General features: G+C 37.5%; 1 protein-coding gene across 3 annotated transcripts; it reads right to left on the bottom strand.

Moving 5' to 3' along the window:
• Positions 1 to 743: 743 nt before the first annotated feature.
• LOC107590043 (H(+)/Cl(-) exchange transporter 5-like) lies at positions 744 to 21,346 on the bottom strand. 3 transcript variants are annotated; one of them, XM_016278644.1, is made up of 13 exons: positions 21,267 to 21,346; positions 20,153 to 20,338; positions 18,274 to 18,425; positions 18,060 to 18,159; positions 13,657 to 13,967; positions 13,333 to 13,539; positions 12,113 to 12,193; positions 11,762 to 12,014; positions 10,074 to 10,366; positions 2,899 to 3,085; positions 2,420 to 2,818; positions 1,889 to 2,105; positions 744 to 1,733 (listed from the first exon to the last, which is right to left on the bottom strand). In XM_016278644.1, exons 2-13 carry the CDS (start codon positions 20,295 to 20,297, stop codon positions 1,643 to 1,645), a joined length of 2,436 nt encoding a protein of 811 aa, XP_016134130.1. In that variant the 5' UTR covers positions 20,298 to 20,338; positions 21,267 to 21,346; the 3' UTR covers positions 744 to 1,642. The 3 variants fall into 3 exon arrangements, with proteins under 3 accessions (XP_016134130.1, XP_016134129.1, XP_016134131.1); XM_016278643.1 differs by having other exon boundaries at positions 10,074 to 10,395; positions 11,791 to 12,014; XM_016278645.1 differs by lacking the exons at positions 11,762 to 12,014; positions 12,113 to 12,193 and adding an exon at positions 10,718 to 10,798 and having other exon boundaries at positions 10,074 to 10,619.
• Positions 21,347 to 22,080: the final 734 nt, after the last annotated feature.

Raw genomic sequence — 22,080 nt, 5'->3', positions numbered from 1 at the left:
TGACTACATATTGCATGCTGAGGTTACATTTGGACATGCATGTGAATGGTACAGGCAATGCATACAAGCAGCATTTGTTAATGGAGAAAACTTGTTAATTATAGGATAATTAGAGACTGTGATAAGAGAATTAAAAGGTAAAATCTGACTTATATTAACGGTATAATGTAATGCCATTTTGCATTGATTGCACATACATATTATCCAAAAATAATGCCAACCTAACTTGCATAGAGAAATGCTACATAATGTGTAGTTTTAACAGTGGTATTAAAACCACGAGAACCACATAGTGTACTGATCAAAGGTTTCGGGTTAGTAAGATTTTCTTTTAAGAAACTAATACTTTTATTCAGCAAGGATGCATTAAATTGATCAAAAGGGACAGAAAAGACATTTATAATCTTATTTCTATTTCAAATAAATGCAGTTCTTTTGAACTTCATATTCAACAATCAAACCTGAAAAGAGAAATGTTTCTTAAGCAGCAAATCAGCATATTAGAGTGATTTCTGAAGGTTCATGTGACACTGAAGACTGGAGTAATGATGCTGAAAATTCAGCTTTGCCATCACAAGAGTGAATTACATTTTAAAATACATGAAAATTATTTTAAATTCTAATATCACTTCAAAATATTTGAGTTTTACTATGTTTTGAATCAAATAAATGCAGCCTTGGTGAGCTTAAGAGACTTATTCTATAAGCATAAATGTTACTGACCCCAAACTTTTGAATGGTAGTGTAAAAATGAAGTTGTAATTTTAAAAAGTGCATGTAATCTGAAAAATCTATAGAGTGAGTCTTTTAAAGTGTCATTTCTTGGCAGAAACAAACTACACAGTGCTGATTATGACTGATTACAAGTCTGGAAACGTGTTATAGACGTGACAAAATGAGGAAACTGTACATCATCAGACTCATAAATGACACATAAAGCGTTAAGATTCAGCTAAAACAAAAAAACATTTGTCCCATGAGCTTTCAGATGCTAGAATACTTGCAAGTGCTCATTTAAACAGAGTAAAAATCAAAAAAGACTAAAACTGAACATGTAAACAACAAATAATGGTTTTAACTTATGATTAACATCCATTCTGTAGTGGAAGGCAGGAGAACTCTAGGGAAATATGCAATGCACATCTGCTACCAATTGCTTGTGACTTCCTCTTGACATACACAAGAATGTCTCTTAAAATCTGAAAGATGAGAATGTGGTCTTTTCACCAGAGGTGTTTTGGGTTTGAGTAACACGATCCAACAGAGGCCGGGTACGTGAATGTCTATATTTAGATTTATGCTACAAAATGTTACAGAGTTTTTCTTACATGGTATATATTTTGATATGTTTTGATGCATTGATATGTTATGATAGGCTGACTACCTGCAAACACCAACACTTGGTTGCACTCAATCCCACCTTTAAGCTAGTTGCCAGAGTGCATAGAACGCTGCTGAAGGTCCTCCATCCTGCAGTTGTAGCGCCTACGCCAATGAGGCTCTACAAATGGATTCACAGTGTGAATGGACGCTAACCCAGTACTGACAGTTCTGTAGTGCAAATCATTTGGCCAGACTGGTGTTTTCTGCCCAGTGGGTGGTTTCAAACTGACTGGTGTTTCCTAACAGCCAGTTTGGCACTTCAGTTGAAGAGAATAGAGTCAGGGTCTCGGTTGGCCATCTGGGCCATATGTTTCAGAATGTCCTTTTTGGTGATGATGCCTAGTAAACGCCTGTGGAAAAACAGGAACAAGATTATATTGAGCTTATCCAAATATATGTGATGTGTAATAATAATTCTGACATATGTAAATGATGGACAAAACCAAATAATATTAGTCGAGAACTTTAAAACTGACAGGCTAAGCTAAGCAAACCAAGGTTTTACCCATTGTGAGTGACGAGACACTGGCGCAGACCCAGCTTGCGGAAGATGTCCACCACAATGTCCATGGCAGTGTGGTCGGTAACAGTAAATGGGCTGAGATCCATGATACCACGAAGCTTCAATGGAGGAGGACTGTTGGGTGGCTGTGGAGGTGTGTATTCAGTGAAGAAGATTCGAGAGGCACTAACCACACCTTCCTGACGCTGACGAGCATTTTCTGCCAGAGGGAAACGGAGAATAATAAACCTTCTCATGATTGACCTACAGTATAATTCACATGATTCTACAAGAAGAAATGTTTAAACTTCTTTGTCCACACAATGAAAGTCAATGGGGTCCAAATGACCTTTGAACTCCATTAACTTTTATTGTATGTAAATCATGCAGATTTTAAATGACATGAGGTCAGAATTTTCATTTTTGGCTGAGCTACTTCTTCAGTCCACCAAGACGTTCATCAGCAGCAATCATAGTCCAAGATCTAAGAAAGATGCACATAAAATAAGTCCACCTAGAGTTGTGTTCTCTTACCAATAGAGATGACCAGATCCCTGCGCTGCACAAAGCCCACAAGTCTCTGAGACTCAGGTGAGACCACCACAGGGAAACCGCTGTATGAGGTTTCAGCAATGAGCGACTCAACTTCCTCCACACTCATCCCATCCTGAGTGATCACAGAGAGCGGGGGGTCGCTGCGGCGGGGTCGCATCACGTCCATGGCCAGCGTCTTGTGGCTGAACTCCTCCTTAGACTCCAGGAAGGGGTAACCATTGAGACGGATGTGAGCCTCATAAATACCTTCTCGACCCAGAGCATCTGCCACCCATTTACTAGTCATGGTGGCAGCCATGAGAGGCACAATGTATTCCAGGCCGCCCGTTAGCTCAAACATAATGACCACCAAAGAGACTGTCATACGAGTTACACCGCCTATGAAAGAAAGATAAAAGTATCTGGACAAGCCAGTAATGACACATTTATGATAGTAGACAGTTTGAATAGTCTCTTACCCAGACAGGCGGTGGCACCCACCATGGCATAGAGGCCGGGGGTGATGCAGTCCGCTCCAGGTGAGCACCAGCCTCTGAAGATTACCCAGTCATGATGGTAATATGCCAGTTGTTCCATACCCACACCAAGCAGCCTGCCTGCAATCGCTCCCACAGCCATACTGGGGATGAAGAGGCCAGAGGGCACCTGGAGGAACCCACAGGACACAACAGTGCAGAAAATGGCCAATGTAAACACTAAATTCTTTGAAAAAGAAAATGTGTCAAGATTTTGTCAAGAAATTGTGTCTTTCTAAGATGGAGAAAGGAATGGAAAAGTCCGATAGAATGGACAATGTCAGATAGAAGATGGAAGAAAGGAAGATAGAATGGATGAATGAATGGACTGATGATGAAAAGAAAAAAATAATGGAAAAGAAAGAAAGAAAGAAAGGGTGGATGGATGGATGCCAAATGAATAAAGAATAATGCATGATGAAAGTAAGGCAGAATGGAAAAAAGACGAACAGAAATAGAGAGATGGATGGATGAATGGATTTAAGGATGAAAAGAAGATATGGATGACTGAAAGAAAGAAAGAAAGAAAGGAATAAAGAAAAGTGGATGAATGGATGGATGATGAAAGGAAGGTAGAATGGAAAAAAGAACATGGGATGGATGAATGTATTTATGGATGAAAATAACAAAAGGATGGATGGATGATTGAATAAAGGAAGACAGAATGGATTGATGGAAAAAAGGATGAATAGATCAATTGAAGGAAAGGAAGGTAGAATGTGTTGTGGAATTTTCCTTGTTCAAAAGAAATTGCTAAAGAGGTTTTGAAGCCAGTAGACTTCATTGATCAAACAACAAAGCCGAGTTACGGTTTGCAAAGGCAACTCCCGAATGTCTGTTCTACACAGATTGTATTTGGACTTGCATTATTAAATGCACTAGGCATATGATGGTCATTGTCCGTATTGCTTTGCTCATTTTTCCATTTGCGGGAGCCTTTTTACTTGGTAAAACTCGTTGTTGATAGTTTTTAATGCTATGCTCCCTTTCATTTTCCTCTTCTTTTGTATTTTCTGTTTCAATTTTTTCCTCTGTCTTCTTTTCATTTAGTTTGGGTACTCTACAAAGTAGTGCTTCCTTATATTTGGATTGCTGTTGGAGTAATCCTTTCTCCTGGGTTCCTTCCACTTTTTCCTTAATATTCTCAGATATTGCTACTTAGTCACCCGGGACAATTGGACACGCTGCCTCTGTCTCCTTACTAGGCTGCTGTTTTCTTGTTTCCTGTAAATAGATAGCTTTGTGTATCGCAGTTAGTTTCTTCATGCAGGTTCTTCGTTCCATTTGCAATTGTTCTAGTGGGGGTCCTTTATAGGGGCCCCTACAGAATGGCGCAGGCATGGGTCGACCCGTAAGCATTTCATGCGGTGTTAGGTGTGTACTTCTGTTAATTTGCATACGATAACTCATTAATGCAAGAGGCAAAGCAGTTAAGTTTAGTACTTGCACATATTTTGTTAATTTTAGTTTTAATGGTACCATTTAATCTCTCAACCATACCCTGCGATTATCTGAATTTATTTCAGATGGTATTCCAAATCTAGGAAATACTTCTCGTCAGAAATTTAATCACTGTTGCTGTCCCTTCATCTGCCGATGGTACCGCTTCAACCCATCTACTAAATCTGTCTATTACCACAAACATATACCTTTTACCTTGCACCCGTTTTATCATGTCCACATAATCAATCACAAAGTGTTTAAACAGTCCTTCTGGTACTGACATATGACCTACTGGTGTTGTTATACCTTTTCTAATATTATGTTTGGCGCAAATTTCACAGGAGGACAAAAATTCATCCACTACTGGTTTGGGGACCAATATCCTTGTTGTTTAATTCTCCTTATTACCTCCCCCCTCGCACAGTGATCAAATCCATGTGCATCTGGAATTAGAATGTTTAGAAGAGTGGTTGGTGCAATAATCTGTCCGTCCTGAGAACGGCAAACATTTTGAGTGTCTTTTATATCTCCTCTTTGTTGCCACATAGACTGTTCATATAAAGTTGCTTGTTCTTGTATTCGAAAACTATCATCAAATTGAGGCTGTGGTTCTATTAAAACAATTGGAGCTAATATTGCTGTTACGCATCCTGAGGCTTTTTTAGTTTCCAAATCTGCTACATTTATTTCCTTTGTTTACATAGTCATTACCTTTTTATGAGCTTGACTACTAATCGATTAAGTAGCATCATTGCAGAGATTAACTGAATTATTTGGTTGGCATGTTGGATTGTAGTTCCATTATTTTTTTTTAAATGTCTTTGTTTCCCTTTACTCCCTGTAATTTCTTATACAACTCTTTCTGAGCTTTACTGGATTCTGCATCTTCTTATCCTTTGTTTTTGGTCTTTTCTTTATTATCGGCTTCAATTTTATTTATTTCCCTTTTTTATTTTATTTTAAATTTTTCCATTTGTTGGCCCACATCTGTTCCTTTTGTCTTGATCATCCTGTTAGCTATTTTATCATTCATTTCATCTTCACCAGTGATTTGTTGTCATGGTCTTTCCCTGTTGGCCAGGGATGGTTTCTCATTTCAAGTTGTTTGGGATTACAGAAGCTGGTTGGTATATTTTAAGATGAGAGCTGTGGTCTCCGGTGTCAATCTGCAACCATTCATCTGATCAATGAACAGTCCTCTTCTGAGATCCCAACACATTCTCACTGGTTCTTATTAGTTGGAGCAAACCCTCCTGGAATTGAGTTGCTGTCCCCTGTGAATGAGACTTAAACATTCCATCATCTGCTCTTTTGGCCCATTGTCCTTCCTGGTGTCACCTGTGGACAGTGTATGTGGGCTGAATGCTGTCCTGGCCCCTTTCAGGGCGTTTTCATATTTTCATTACCACCAGGGCTTAAATCTTATTTTTTGTCTCATATAATTGGGCTTTTTACTATGATTAGCATTTTTTAATGTGAATATTATTATTATTATTCATTTTCAACCAATCTACTATCAACATATAATTTCTTAAGCATCTGGAAAGCATTCAGCTCGCTTACCTAGCTTAACCTGTCACTTTTGCTTAAGTTAATAGTTACAAACCAACATTTCATATTCTGACAAAAATCAGCTTCATCTTGATATGCTGAAAAGAAAGTTAGATTATTATTATTAACTTGTTTTGATCTGCTTTCCCATGCTATTACGCTGTGCAAGTGTGGCATTTATTTTCTCTTCCTGCCACAACAACAATCCAAGTTCCCCCATGTCCATTATTTTAGTGGGCATAATCTGCCCTGTGGGCCCACATATTCAAATTGGGATATTATCAAAATTTGGATAACAGCTGTTTTGGCAACTTATTGCTTTGCCTTAGTGTCTCTTCAGAGACTATATTTTACTCCATTCACACACTGGCCATCATTCTCACACATTCACACCTCCCTCAGGCTATCATGTTCTTACATACTGTTCCAAATGGGGAACATGCCGTTTTATCAGTGTTCCACACATTTAGTGGAATTCCACACGTTTGTTGTCCTTAACAATTTAAATGTTTTAGAATATTTGACCTAATCCTGGTGCAACTGAGACAGCCAACTGTAATTTCTCAAATGCATAATTTTGTGTCATTTTAATTGTCATGTTTTCTTATTCTTACTCATGAGTTAAAGAAAATTTGAGATCTCTGCATAATTCTTGGATCCATGGCCAATAACATTTCTATCTCATTACCCCAGTGATGAACATTTCTGATTTCATTTCTTTGGACTTTTTGGAATGATATTTTCCTTCTCATTTTATTTAACCTAGCCCTAGAAAAGTATCATTAAACAAGATGGAGTGACCAATAGTATTGTTTCATAGTTATATTTTCTTTAGACACATTTGTCTATCTTTTTTCTTTGCCACAGAATAGTTTAGTTGTGTTTTCCCTAAATCATGCTTATGATGTAACCCTCACTATCCTAAATCCAGCCTTAGTTTCAAATAATTTGTGAGTTGAGCACCCACTTTTTCTATCAATGAAGTTTCTCTTTTCATTTTTATTTAGATGGCTGGACTGGTAGCTACTGGAATTGCAGACACAGAATGTTAGTTTAGAAGAGAATGCAAATATCTGCTGTAAGACCAGTGAATAATCAAAATATATTAAGTTAATATAATAAATAACAAATTTGAAGCGTTCTCTAGAGTGATCATTGGATATCTCGCACCTGTGCCCACAAAAGAAGGTATGGAAGTTTTTCCTTTTGGACGATCAATCTGTTGAAGTCTTTGACTGTTGCATTGGGTCATCAGCTTGTGATGTCACTCAAAGGCCCTCAAAGGCCAGATGATGTGAAGTGCAATATTGGCTTTGATTTTTCTCTGCCTCTGTTCATTGTGGCTTTTTGTTGATTCCTACCACGATTTTACATCTCCTGATGCTTTCTTTGTTTTCAGGAAAAGTCTCAAGTGAAAGTTTCACCTTTTCCTGTATCAAGTCAGTCTTTTTCCTGTAGCGATTTCTCAGAAGTGTCAACTTTCATTGTTGGGGGGGCTGAACGCCTATCAGCCACTCTCTCTCCTTCTCTGTGCTGCCGTGTCTTTGATTTTTCTCCTCTCATCTCTTCCATTCTTCAAGGCACCGTTCCAGAAACCTTCTGAAATTTGAACACTCAAGAGAACTTTTATTCATTCTAATTTCAAGTGTGTTTGAGCAATCTGCTCTTTATGTTCAACCATGTTTGTCAATGGTGTCTCAATGCTAAAAATCTCACTGATTGACAACAGCATCTCTTCCATTCTATTTTTAGTAAAGCAGTTCTTCGTTGCAAGAAAAGAGCAAGCTGCAATACACTACCTATGCTTATCTAAGAATACTACAAATAATTTTCTATTATGTAATAATATTTCTTATATAATCTTTTTATTATAGTTTCAGACTTCAATCTTAGTTTTTCTTCTATATTTACATGCAGGGTTTAAAATAATCTAGTAATCGTGAATGAAACTTTCCCAAGCAACCTCTACTTCAATTGAATCAACAAGTCTGATTTATTAAGATAGCTGTTGAATTAAAGATTGTTTTATTTCTGGTCACTCAATCCTGCTTTTAAATCAACTCATTGCACAAGTTATACTATTCTAAATCTCTACAATGGATTCATTTTCCATATTGTCTCTCAGGGATAATGAGATAAACTTTTTAGACGTCTTCAGATATAAGATATAATGTTTTAGGCCCGTGCATTCATAGTACTTATTTATATATTAAGTTATATATTAAATGTATTATATATATATATATATATATATATATATATTAAATAAATTTAGTCAATATATCTTATTATTAATCTGTTTATTTATCTATCCATTAATTTTTCAAATCCATTAGTCTTAAAATATGCAAATCATTAATTTCTCTCAAGTGTACCAGCAATGTGCAAATCTTTAAGATATGTCTAATTAAGATATGTCTATGTGAAGAGTCAGACAACACCACTTCACTACACCCGACAGAAAGAATATTTACGATCTCCGCTACCAGATCCCTTATACAAGTGCGCACACACAAACAACATATATCTTTCTCTTGTCTCACTTTCTGGTGTGAAATATCAACACCTGTCAATCTTCTGCTTCAGTCTGCTGACTTTTTTCTCTAAACACAACAACAATTATTAATTTATTACAGGATTTTACTAAAAACTATCCACCATGGATTTGACTACAAACTAAACCACCTGTAATCGGTCCCATAAATTATTTCTGCACGCCCACTGCAACTATGCAGTAAACAAAGACATCTACATGCAACATTTAATGACTACAGTTAATTCTGGATTCAAAACCCCTTTTCTTCTGTTGGTTCTTAATTTCTTTGGAAGAGCTTTTTAGAGTGATCTTACCACAACTGGCAATCTCTGGAGAATTAACCAAACGTATTTTTTATAAGTAAAAATGCTTACCTCGTGGCCACGGTCTGTGCCAATTATCCAGAGAGAGCCCGCTGCAGCTTTTCACTCTTTTGCCCTGTCTCCAGTCCCTTCGTGGTCGCCAATTATGTTGTGGAATTTTCCTTGTTCAAAAGAAATTGCTAAAGAGGTTTTGAAGCCAGTAGACTTTATTGATCAAACAACAAAGCCGAGTTACGGTTTGCAAAGGCAACTCCCGAATGTCTTTTCTACACAGATATACAGTATACAGTGGTGTGAAAAAAAAACAAATCAGGAAGGGGGCCAACAGTTTTTCACACCACTGTATATGCCTGGAGCTGGTTACATAATTCCATATATGTATTGTTAGACAGGTGTTTCTTACCATATATAGAATGATCAATAGCTGTCATATATATTTCTAGGTCTTGAACAGATTCTTTCCATATATGCAGGGTCAAGTTTTAAATAGTTCACTCAGTTCTTTCACTGCTGCTTTTAACCCACAGTTACTTCACATAGTCTTTTTAAATAATAATTGTAGAATAATGTTGTCTTCTCTATAGGCATAATTATATGTATTATATTGAATTAAAATCCCTGAAAATCTTCTACAAATGGACAATGAAAGAAGAGAAAATAGAATCAATGATGGAAGGAAGAATGGAAAAAAGAAAGACAAAGAAAGAAAGAAATGCATGAATGGTGGACATTTTGATAGTAAATGTAAGTTGAGTTGAAAATGGATGGAAGAACTGGAAGAAAGCATGGATGGATGGAAAAAAGGAATATATGGTAGAGGGATGGTGGAGGGATGAATGGATGGAATAAAGGAAGATAGAATGGCTGGCTGGATGGATGGAAGGATGATGGATGGACAGATAAAAAGAAGGACGGAAGTATGGATAGATGCAGGGAGGGGAGGATGGATGGATGGAAGAAAGGAACATAAAATGATTGGATAGATAGAGAAATGGAAGAAAAGATGGATGATGGAAAAAAGGAATATATGATAGATGGATGGTGGAGGGAGGAATGGATGGGAATGGGATGAAAGGATGGATGGACAGATGGAAAGAAAGGATGGAAGCATGAATAGATGCAGGGAGGGGAGGATGGATGGCTGCAATAAAGAAAGAAAGGAAGGATGGATTGATGGAAGACAGAAAAGAAGGGAGGATGAGTGGATAGAGGAAAGAAAGACTGGATGAAAGAAAGGAAGATAATATTGGGCTTTGACCCTGTACCTTCATGCCGAAGGTCACCACTGTGATGAGCATCTTGAAGACCAGGGCCAGTGAGAGCTGCCACATGGCGGTGTACACATCTTGTCCTGCTGGTCTATCAGGCAGAGCATCACTGCTGCTCTTGGTGACGCTCACATTGGCATAATTACACAGCTGTGAGGAATCCAGCAGACCACAATCATTGAACAGCTCAGAGATCAGCTCGCTGGTGCTCATTCGCGTGTAGCTGTTGGGGAACGCCAGCAGAGCCGTGACCGCCGTAACGACCAGCACCTCCAAAACAGGGTAGTGACCCAGCCGCGTGGTCTTACGCCGACGACACCATGCAATGTTTGCACGGATGAAGAAAGCTCCCCAGATTCCCCCGAAAATACCCAACAGGACAAAGGGTATGAGCTCCAGCAAGTGCCAAGGGGAGTGGAACTCCACGTAGAAGAGCACCAGCCTGCTGTTACCAAACGGGTTGATGGACCGAAGGGTGAAGGCCGCCACCAACGCAGCAAAGAAAGAGCGCCACAGCGTCTTCAGAGGGAAATAATAACTCACCTACAGGATAAAGTGAGAGTGATTCTACTTATTAATATGACACTAGATAATGTTGAGTGTATGAAATCATAAGTTCTATATGATAAGAATATGCTTGCCTCTTCCAGACTGAACAGAACTCCACCAATTGGTGCTCCAAAAGCTACTGACACACCAACAGCTGCTGCAGCAGACAATACCTAATCAACATACAAACAGAAGACAGACAGCTGAAACAATAGACCAGGCTTATCAGACAAAAGGCTTGGATAAACAAAGGCCTCAAAAAAAAAAAAAAAAACGTGATCCTATGTTTGGTCTCGTCTTCATGATGTCAATAAAAAACATTCTCACAATGAGTACGTTTTAAACATAAAACCACAAAAACAGGCAACCAGAATGTCCTTAGACTAAAGCCGCAAAAATGTAACAACAAGTGCCGCTATATTTTTAGAAAGAGAGAGATGGGAGATAGAAGTTTGTGCCTTGCTCCTTAAAAACACCTTAAACTCCTTAAAATTGGTTGTTGCTGGTAAGAATTTTGAATGTTTTTGAAAGAGGTGTTCACCAAGTCTGCATTTATTAAAAAAAAAAAAAACAGCAAAAACAGTACTATTATGAAATATTATAATGATTTAAAATAACTGTTATCCATTTGAATAGATTTCAAAATGTAATTTATTCCTGTGATGGCCAAGCTGAATTTTCAGCAGCCTTCAGTGGCTCATGATTCTTTAGAAATCATTCTAATATGCTGAGTTGGTGCTTAAGAAATATTTCTTATCAGTTCAAAACGGTTGTGCTGCTTAATTTTGTGGAAACTGATACATTATTTTCAAGATTCTTTGATGAATAGTATGTCCAAAACAACAGCAATTTTTTGATAAAATTATTTTCAGCAAATTATTTTCTCATAAATGTCTTTATCATCACTTTCTAATAATTTAATTTGCCCTTGGTGAATAAAAGTATTAATTTCTTTCAAAAAAAAAAAAAAAGGAATGAAAGAAAGAAAAGGACCTCAATGGTAGTTTAACTGTTATTTTTCAACCTATTTGTGCTAATGATAATCATGATTAATAGATTTTTTTTTTTAATGATCCCATTCCCAACGTTAGGAAAGAGTGGCTAAATTTTATTTTTATCAAAAACTCTAATCATACCCAGCCGCGTGGTCTTACGTCGGCGACACCATGCAATGTTTGCACGGATGAAGAAAGCTCCCCAGATTCCCCCGAAAATACCCAACAGGACAAAGGGTATGAGCTCCAGCAAGTGCCAAGGGGAGTGGAACTCCACGTAGAAGAGCACCAGCCTGCTGTTACCAAACGGGTTGATGGACCGAAGGGTGAAGGCCGCCACCAACGCAGCAAAGAAAGAGCGCCACAGCGTCTTCAGAGGGAAATAATAACTCACCTACAGGATAAAGTGAGAGTGATTCTACTTATTAATATGACACTAGATAATGTTGAGTGTATGAAATCATAAGTTCTATATGATAAGAATATGCTTGCCTCTTCCAGACTGAACAGAACTCCACCAATCGGTGCTCCAAAAGCTACTGACACACCAACAGCTGCTGCGGCAGACAATACCTAATCAACATACAAAAAGAAGAAAGGCAGAACTGAAACAGTAAGCCAAGCTTATCACACAAAAAGCTTGGATCAACAAAGACCTCAAATGTAAAAATAAAATGCGATCTTATGTTTGGTCTCGTCTTCATGATGTCAATAAAAAACATTCTCACAATGAGTACGTTTTAAACATAAAACCACAAAAACAGGCAACCAGAATGTCCTTAGACTAAAGCCGCAAAAATGTAACAACAAGTGCCGCTATATTTTTAGAAAGAGAGAGATGGGAGATAGAAGTTTGTGCCTTGCTCCTTAAAAACACCTTAAACTCCTTAAAATTGGTTGTTGCTGGTAAGAATTTTGAATGTTTTTGAAAGAGGTGTTCACCAAGTCTGCATTTATTAAAAAAAAAAAAAACAGCAAAAACAGTACTATTATGAAATATTATAATGATTTAAAATAACTGTTATCCATTTGAATAGATTTCAAAATGTAATTTATTCCTGTGATGGCCAAGCTGAATTTTCAGCAGCCTTCAGTGGCTCATGATTCTTTAGAAATCATTCTAATATGCTGAGTTGGTGCTTAAGAAATATTTCTTATCAGTTCAAAACGGTTGTGCTGCTTAATTTTGTGGAAACTGATACATTATTTTCAAGATTCTTTGATGAATAGTATGTCCAAAACAACAGCAATTTTTTGATAAAATTATTTTCAGCAAATTATTTTCTCATAAATGTCTTTATCATCACTTTCTAATAATTTAATTTGCCCTTGGTGAATAAAAGTATTAATTTCTTTCAAAAAAAAAACTGTTATTTTTCAACCTATTTGTGCTAATGATAATCATGATTAATAGATTTTTTTTTTTAATGATCCCATTCCCAACGTTAGGAAAGAGTGGCTAAATTTTATTTTTATCAAAAACTCTAATCATTGCACAAAGAAAAAAGGGGAGATGAAATTATATTGAATATAACAGACAAGGGTGTTTATTAAAGGCAAATGTTTATTTTTCAGTGCCACAGAAGGGGTGAAAAATTATATTTTCAGTGCAAAATTAAAATATGTATAGTTATTTTGATTTATATTTGTGCACAAAAATGTATCTACATTATAGGGTGAATTTATGGTGGATAAAAATCTACTCATCATACCTCTCGTCTCTTTGCCTCATTCCGACGGTACTTGGTGAACAGGTGGCAAAGGATGTTGCCACAGCAACAGGCAACATGGACCAGTGGCCCTTCTTTGCCCAGACTGAGTCCAGATGACACAGCCAGCACCAAGGTGATGGTTTTAATCATGAGAGTCCATTTACCCAGGTAGCCTCTGATGATAAACCCACTCAGGATGGTCTTGATCTAGAATGTCATACAAGAACTAGAACATTATAACAGTCACCTATATTGCAATATAACAACCTGTGTGTTAAAACATAAGATTAAATATTATACTGGTACTAAATTTTTTTGGCTTACCTCAGGTATTCCAGAGCCACAAGCATACGGGGCAAAGGCTCTGACTAAAGACACAGCCAGGAAGGAGAAAAGCAGCGCCCAGCACACATACATCAGGTAATTCATGATGTAAGCGAAAGGACCGTCATTAGTACCGACAATGAGCTCTGCCCAGCTTTTCCAGTTAGGGCATTTGTCTCTTTCCTGGAAGGTTGTCTCGTTGGAGTTCCAGCAGCAGTGCTCATGATTAAACCAGAAGCCGTTCAGACACACTCCCTCCTTCAGATCTGTCATCCAATGGGCAGAGATGTCGATGCCACCAGCCAGGGCACCTGAAATCAAACAAAACAGCACATGCTATAAAACGTCATGAAGAGGCCAGATGATATTTCAAAGGAAATTCAACGCTCTTTTTAAAGCGATAGTTCACCCAAAAAATTAAATTCTGTCATTAATTACTCACCCTCATATTGTTGCAAACTCGTAAGACCTTCGTTCATCTTCGGAACATAAATTAATAATATTTTTTACAAAATTCGAGAGGCTTCTGACCCTGCATAGACAGCATTACAACTGGCACGTTCAAGGCCCGAAAGTTAGTAAGGACATCGTTAAAATAGTCCATGTGACATCAGTGGTTCTACCTGTTATGAAGCTACGAGAATACATTTTGTGCGTAAAGAAAACAATAGGGCTGGGCAAAAAAATTTATTTTTCGATATATCGTTTTTTAAAATGTGGTTGATTCAATATCGATTCTCAAAGGCCACGAATGGATTTTTTTCAATATTTATTTCCGCAAACATTGAACATAAGATTTACGTCAATCTTATTACTAGTCTAATCCACTAGATGTCACCCCCTTATTTGCCTTGCGCGATGTTACAACGGAGAGTCCGTCATTCATTCATTGCTTAAAATGGCGGATTCAGGTTAGGCTTGCCGCGATAGACTTGCCCACCGCGTCACTGACCCCCACCGTCGTTTTGATTTTTATATAGTAATAAAAATCATTTAGTTCAGTAAAAGAACAGACACTACAATTAAAAACTGAATGCGGCTGCTCAATGCAGGTACCAAACGACAGTCGCATCACAGATCAGATTTAATTTCTCCAGTGAGGAGAGCGAGTCGAGCTGACTGACAAGAAGAGTGAGGCGAGACAGACAAGAAGAGTGAGGTGAGGCAATACAGACAAGAGGGAGGGGAGAGACAAGAAGAGAGAGGCGAGACAGACAAGAAGAGTGAGGTGAGGCAATACAGACAAGAGGGAGGGGAGAGACAAGAAGAGAGAGGCGAGACAGACAAGAAGAGTGAGGTGAGGCAATACAGACAAGAGGGAGGGGAGAGACAAGAAGAGAGAGGCGAGACAGACAAGAAGAGTGAGGTGAGGCAATACAGACAAGAGGGAGGGGAGAGACAAGAAGAGAGAGGCGAGACAGACAAGAAGAGTGAGGTGAGGCAATACAGACAAGAGGGAGGGGAGAGACAAGAAGAGAGAGGCGAGACAGACAAGAAGAGTGAGGTGAGGCAATACAGACAAGAGGGAGGGGAGAGACAAGAAGAGAGAGGCGAGACAGACAAGAAGAGTGAGGTGAGGCAATACAGACAAGAGGGAGGGGAGAGACAAGAAGAGAGAGGCGAGACAGACAAGAAGAGTGAGGTGAGGCAATACAGACAAGAGGGAGGGGAGAGACAAGAAGAGAGAGGCGAGACAGACAAGAAGAGTGAGGTGAGGCAATACAGACAAGAGGGAGGGGAGAGACAAGAAGAGAGAGGCGAGACAGACAAGAAGAGTGAGGTGAGGCGATACAGACAAGAAGAGTGAGGTGAGGCAATACAGACAAGAGTGAGGTGAGGCAATACAGACAAGAGTGAGGTGAGAGACAAGAAGAGAGAGGTGAGACAGACAAGAAGAGTGAGGTGAGGCGAGACAGACAAGATGATCGCGGATTTCGAAACGAAATGCAAAAGCACCTGTTTGGCAATATTTTGGATTTTGAAAAGCCTGTTGAGTTTTGCCGTTTATCTAAGGTGATTTTGGAAGTTTTTTTAAAACATTCGTTTCTTATTTAATTGGTTCCACAGTGTTTGCTGATTTTTACTTTATTTAAACTGTGTAATTTATTTATTTTATTTGACATCAAGGTGTATGCCGTGCCCCCAAGCTTTCTTACTCGTTTTGCTAATAAACATTCTACGTTTCTTATTTATTTGGTTATATATTATAGCCTACATGTTTACTTAACCTATTTCCAGTATTGTATACCCATTTAAACTTTATGCAAGTTATTTGTTATTTTATATTAGGCATAGCCTGCCCTATAGCATGGTGTATTTGTATTTGTTTTGTTAATGAAAGTTATGTTATATACGCTAAAGTGATTTTTTTTGTTGTATTTTGTTGTTGCATTCAAGCAATTGACGCCTAACTGCCGCTGATTCAAAAGTGAAAGTAAAATGCGGACGGTGCTTTTAAGCTATTTAAAAGCGACGGAAAGCGAGGAAAAGAGGGACAATTCAAACAAACTAAAAACGAACAATTGCTTTACGCCGAATTGCCGCTATTTCAAAATGAAAGTAAAATGCGCACGCCGCTTTTACAAGCTATTTAAAAGCGACGGAAAGCGAGGAAAAGAGGGACAATTCAAACAAACTAAAAACGAACAATTGCTTTACGCCGAATTGCCGCTATTTCAAAATGAAAGTAAAATGCGCACGCCGCTTTTACAAGCTATTTAAAAGCGACGGAAAGCGAGGAAAAGAGGGACAATTCAAACAAACTAAAAACGAACAATTGCTTTACGCCGAATTGCCGCTATTTCAAAATGAAAGTAAAATGCGCACGCCGCTTTTACAAGCTATTTAAAAGCGAAGGAACGCTAGAAAAAGAGGGAACGCCCCCACGGTGATACCGGTATTACCGATGTTGTCACACGTTGATTAACTGGTGGGAAAATTTCCTCACCGTCACAACCCTAATTTAAGTGCGTTCCCGACGTCAACACCACCTTCACATAAAAAGGTATGGAAGCATTTTAGATTTCGCAAGCACCATGACAAAGATACTGTGGACAAGAACAAAGCTATATGCCAAACAGTTGATGGGCCCTATTGACTTGACTTCCATAGTATGGAGAAAAATATATGGAAGTCAATGGGGACCAAAACAGTTTGGTTATCCACATTCTTCAAAATATCTTCTTTTGTGTTCAACAGAAGAAAATAAATTCATACACGCATAAATTATGACAGAATTTTTATTTTTGGGTGAACTATCACCCAAAACACAGTATTAATTTTCCTACACCGTTCATAGGCTTGCAGCCTCCATGTTACAGCTAATGCTGTGAGATTTTATGTTTGTTTTATCTTAAACATAAAATAACCTGATCCTGTTTGATCAAGGCATGCGACTGTTCTGACTTGTCCAATTTTCAGCATCAGTTTTTCATCTCAATTCTGTCTTTTCATTGTATGCATTTGAAATATAGAGTTGGGTTTTGTTTTATTGTACCCAAGTGTACCTAAAATAAAAAGTGTTTAATATACAGGTTTGTGGCTCTTAATTTCCTTTTATTAATTAACCATTTGTAATCTTATGTTCATTGTTAATTTTTTATAAATATAGGATTTGTATTAAATCTATATTCATTCATATAGTCGAATCGAATCGAAATCGAATATCGAATCGAAAACTAGCCCTAGAAAACAAAAATAATGATTTTATTCAACAATTTCTTTGTCTTCTTTGTCAGTCTGCTGATGCAGGAGCCGGTGTTCTGACGTAGAATCTGGATGTGCTGCACCTTGTTTACAAGCAGAGGAATGTACACGCATGCATCGTGGTGCTGTCGTGAATGCGTGTCGAAGACTGACACTAAATAAAGTTGTTACTTTTGTTTTTTTGCACACAAAAAGTATTCTCGTAGCTTCATAAAATTAAGGTTGAACCACTGATGTCAACATGGACCATTTTAACGATGTCCTTACTACATTTCTGTGCCTTGATTGTGGTAGTGCCCTTGCCGTCAATGGAGGGTCAGAAAGCTCTCGGATTTCATAAAAAATACCTTAATTTGTGTTCCGAAGATGACGACATGAGGATGAGTAATTAATGACAGAATTTTCATTTTTGGGTGAACTATCCCTTTAACTTGGTGCTCTATATCAGTGGTTCCCAACCCTTGTTCCTGGAGGCACCCAGACACTGCACGTTTTGCATGTCTCCTTAATCAAAAACACCTGATTCAGGTCATCAGCTCATTAGTAGAGACTTCAAGACCTGAAATTGGTGCGTCAGAGAAAGGAGACACGCAAAATGTGCAGTGTTGGGGTGCCTCCAGGACCAGGGTTGGGAACCACTGCTCTATATAATCACTTTTTATGATTCTTATGCTTTAATATTATAAAAACAATCCAACCTGCCATCAGTCCCACAAGCAGCATGAGAAGCCAGCCAGAGAAGGCATCACTGATACTCTTCATCAGAGCCAAGGTTGACTCTTTACTCTTGGTAGCAATCTAACACGAAGAGAAATGAAAGATCACAAATAAACACATGCTGAAGTGAATGCATGATTCATTTCTTTCTTTCTGAGCATAGGTGTTTAAAACTCAACAAGATTCAAAAGTCACCTCTCGGTGGCGATCCCGGTCCTTAGATTTCTCCCGGACCCAGTCGATGGTGTTGAAGTCTTCATATGTGCCGACCCCAGGCACTGGTTCATCTAGTAAATCCATCAGTTTAGGAACCCCATTAGGCACATCACCAACTCCATATGAACCACCTGCACAGATAAGAGAGAGATATATATTATGCATGCAGGTTAAAAGTACAAAATAAATAACCGGATGTGACAGCCTCAGGTGGAATACCAAAATGATCACAAGAACCCTTTTTCTACCGACAGGATGTTGGAGGCCAATCTGGTACCGTTTCCACTAAAAAGGCCTGAGGGGCCAGAAGACCTGAATTTGAACTAGTAGTCCTTTAAACTTACGCTTTTCTTGAACTAGGAAATACTAATGTCAGAAGTCAAAGGGTGGGATAACGTCATCAAAATCAACTGCAAATTAACTACTGTTAAGAAGACTGTTTTAAACTGTATCATCAGCTCACCAAGGCTGCATTTATTTTAAAAACACAGTACAAGCAAATATTATTACAATTTATTACAATGTATCCCAAAGCTTTTTGGGATACATTGTAATAAATTTATAGCATAATTTTCCCAGTCTTCAGTGTCACATGATCCTTCAGAAATCATTCTAATATGCTGATTTGCTGCCCAAGAAACATTTCTAATTATCGATGTTGAAAACAGTACAGCTGTTTAATATTTTTGTGGAAACTGTGATACATTTGTTTTCAGAATTCTATGACTACATGTCTTTCCTGTCACTTTTGATTAATTTCGGCAAATAAAAGTATAATTTCTTTTTTAAAAATCTTACAGGCTTTTGGACAGTAGTGTTTTAATATGTATGTAGTATTGCTCCAGTCACTTTACTTTAACTGTATATTTTAATAAATATGATTATTTATTTAAAATTTACTTTTATTATAATTAAATATATAGCAACATTTATTATTAAATAAGAAGCATTATATATTACATTTCAACACAGCATGTAACTTGTTGTGGGCTTTTAATGGAAATGGGATAAAGGTTGTCAATTCACATTTATGGTAGTGCACACATTCCTGTTCCAGTGTTCACTGTTCTTCACATGACTTTCATAGAAAGATTTTACTAGTACAAAGAACAGGAAATACATGACACCACAAAAAACCGCAATAAAACTAGCTATGGTTAATAATTATACAATCTTCTAGAAACCAACTTTAATTATATATTAGTTACTAAATTTTATTTACTACGCATAGTGCTCATAATTAGTCAAAACATACAGTATAAAGGTTGCTTATGAAAAAAAACATCACAAAATGTTCATATTTAAGCAAAAAATAACCCATATATTGTGTGGAAGTACCTAATCACACAGCAAACACAATACAAAGCAACTGATATCAAACGCTGAGGAAGTTCAAGGGAAACAGATGGATGTGAAAACCTGACACCGCTCAAATTATGAAACTAGCTACAATAGAAATAACTAGAGGGGACACTTTGATCTCAGTGATAAAAGGATTTCTGTTAGGGGGCGGCAAATACCAAAGTTGTGACCTCAGCGCATTCTCACCGCTATTTTCTCACAGACACACAAACACCAGAGACCTATACATTACACATTTGCCCCACAAACCTATATCGTATGATGAGAGAAAGGAGCAAATCTATGGGAATCTTGTGAATGACAATAAAAATGAAGAAAAGAACACAAATGAATAAGGATAAAACTGGGTGGAAGCTACACTGGGGAAATAATATGACTTGTATTGTCACCTCTCCACGTCATCATCGTCACTGTCACCACTGGGGCCATTTTCAATCCCATTTGTCTCATCTCACTACAAATGCAACACATGGGTATGGACAGATCAGGCACTCACCTGAGCCATAGTCCCGGTCCAGTGGAGGCACGTCATCGGTGCTTGAGATGTCCAGCGTGGCTCCTGCGATTTCCACCATGTCCTCATCGCTGGTTCCGCTCTGCAGGCTGTTGAAGCTCTCGCCACAGTAGCCTGTGTTGTCCATCTTTCCTCCAGAATGTGGAGGACATGGAAATGTCCTTTGACCTGAGCATGAGAGACTCCATTTGAGTTAAAGCTTGACAGGATCCACCCAACTATTAATGTTTACCACGCACTTCTAGATTGAATAGTAACCTAGCAATGATTTACACCATGGCTTTTAACTGCATATATTATGATTCTGGATCACAAATAACAAAGCAAATGAACTTTAAATACAGAACTTACAACAGTCACAATAAGAATTGAATATTAACAGCAGAAAAAGAATTTCAAATCATCACTATGAAGTGTATTTAGCGTTCTAACTGTAATACAAATTATTAAAGGTTTATTATTTTTTTATAATTGGATTTTAAAGATTTACAAATACAGCCAGAGGAAAAAAATTATAAAAATAAACAATAAATTAAATTAAAAACACTGAAATGTTTACAAACAAAATATTTTATAACTCTTATTTTTCAAAATTAAAATTGTTTATAGGTATTACTTAACTTATGCCTTTAAAGTTAAAAAACAAAAAAAATTTCCCCCCCCCCCCCATATTTACATTTGTGTACTATATTTGGCTAATAAAAGTAGCAGATAAGTTTAATGGTTTATCATTTTGAGTTGCTAAACCAAAGCTAATGACATCAGCAAACTTCAGATATGGGTCATTTTAGCTTGCAAAAAATATGAGCTATATTTTGGATTGCGGCAAAATGGCATAGAAAAGCGCCTGTAACACTCCTCCTAACATGCTTCAAGCTGTCAGCCATGATGTACTATTATGACAAATTCACAAAAATACTCATGGAGCTGGTTAGCAGGATAGCTAAAGGGTTGCATGCTAACCAGCTGTAATTTTCATAAACTTAGGAGCCGTGGCTTAATGGCATCAAGTGAAACTGTTCCAAAACATATTTATAATGTTAACATGCCGTACACTGACTGTACATAGATCAAAGTGAAACTAGTAAACATTTACCTTGTTTGCTATCTTATGTCACTCAAGCGCCGATGCCATAGACGTACAATCTCCGCAAGACATGTATAGCCGAATGCCGATGCACAAGAACAGTATTCGATTAAGAATGCCTCTCACAGGTGGTATTTCATTCTCCTCTTCTTCTTCTTCTTCTTCTTCTTCTTTTATGGCGGGTGGCATCCAACGTTAAGGTGCATTAGGTGGTGGTATTTCATACTGCCTAAAATCTGTTTTGATTTACCTCAGGCTCAGACCCATTATTCTTCATAACTTTTCTTTAGTTCTTTTTTATTTATTTTTTCCCCGTGATTTCGTGTCATTTAATTTGGATATGTATTTAATCGCTTGTGAAAAGAATTGCACTTCATTTCATTGAATGCCATTGTAGGGCACTTCAAATCTTCAAAATGTATTTTGTAAAAGTATATTTTAAAAACTTAGGCTATTTGCAGATACAGTAGACTAATATTATAAATAAAAGGCCTCTTAAGTGTACTTCATAACAAGGTTTCGTAACACACTTTTAACTTAACACATTTTGGTAGCCTACACTTATGAAATTAGGCTATAAAATATGCTTTGATTTTTTGGTCCTGCTTTAAAAAAGCATTCTAAAGTTCAACTAATTGCATATAATAACAAACTGTAATACATTTGTATTTAATTGTGAATAACATGCAATATGTGTGCGAAAACTTTACATGCAGTAGCCTAACTTTACATTAAGTAGTATGTTTATTAACTTACATTTTTTTCATTAATAAATACTCTGTTTGAAAGTATGCTTAGTATGGTATACTTCATTTTCATAAGG

This window comes from Sinocyclocheilus grahami, unplaced genomic scaffold, assembly GCF_001515645.1.
Source record: "Sinocyclocheilus grahami isolate Dianchi unplaced genomic scaffold, SAMN03320097.WGS_v1.1 scaffold124.1, whole genome shotgun sequence".
Lineage (NCBI taxonomy): Eukaryota > Metazoa > Chordata > Actinopteri > Cypriniformes > Cyprinidae > Sinocyclocheilus > Sinocyclocheilus grahami.
The sequence above is the reverse complement of the archived record's forward strand: the minus strand, read 5'-3'. Positions and strand labels throughout refer to the sequence as shown.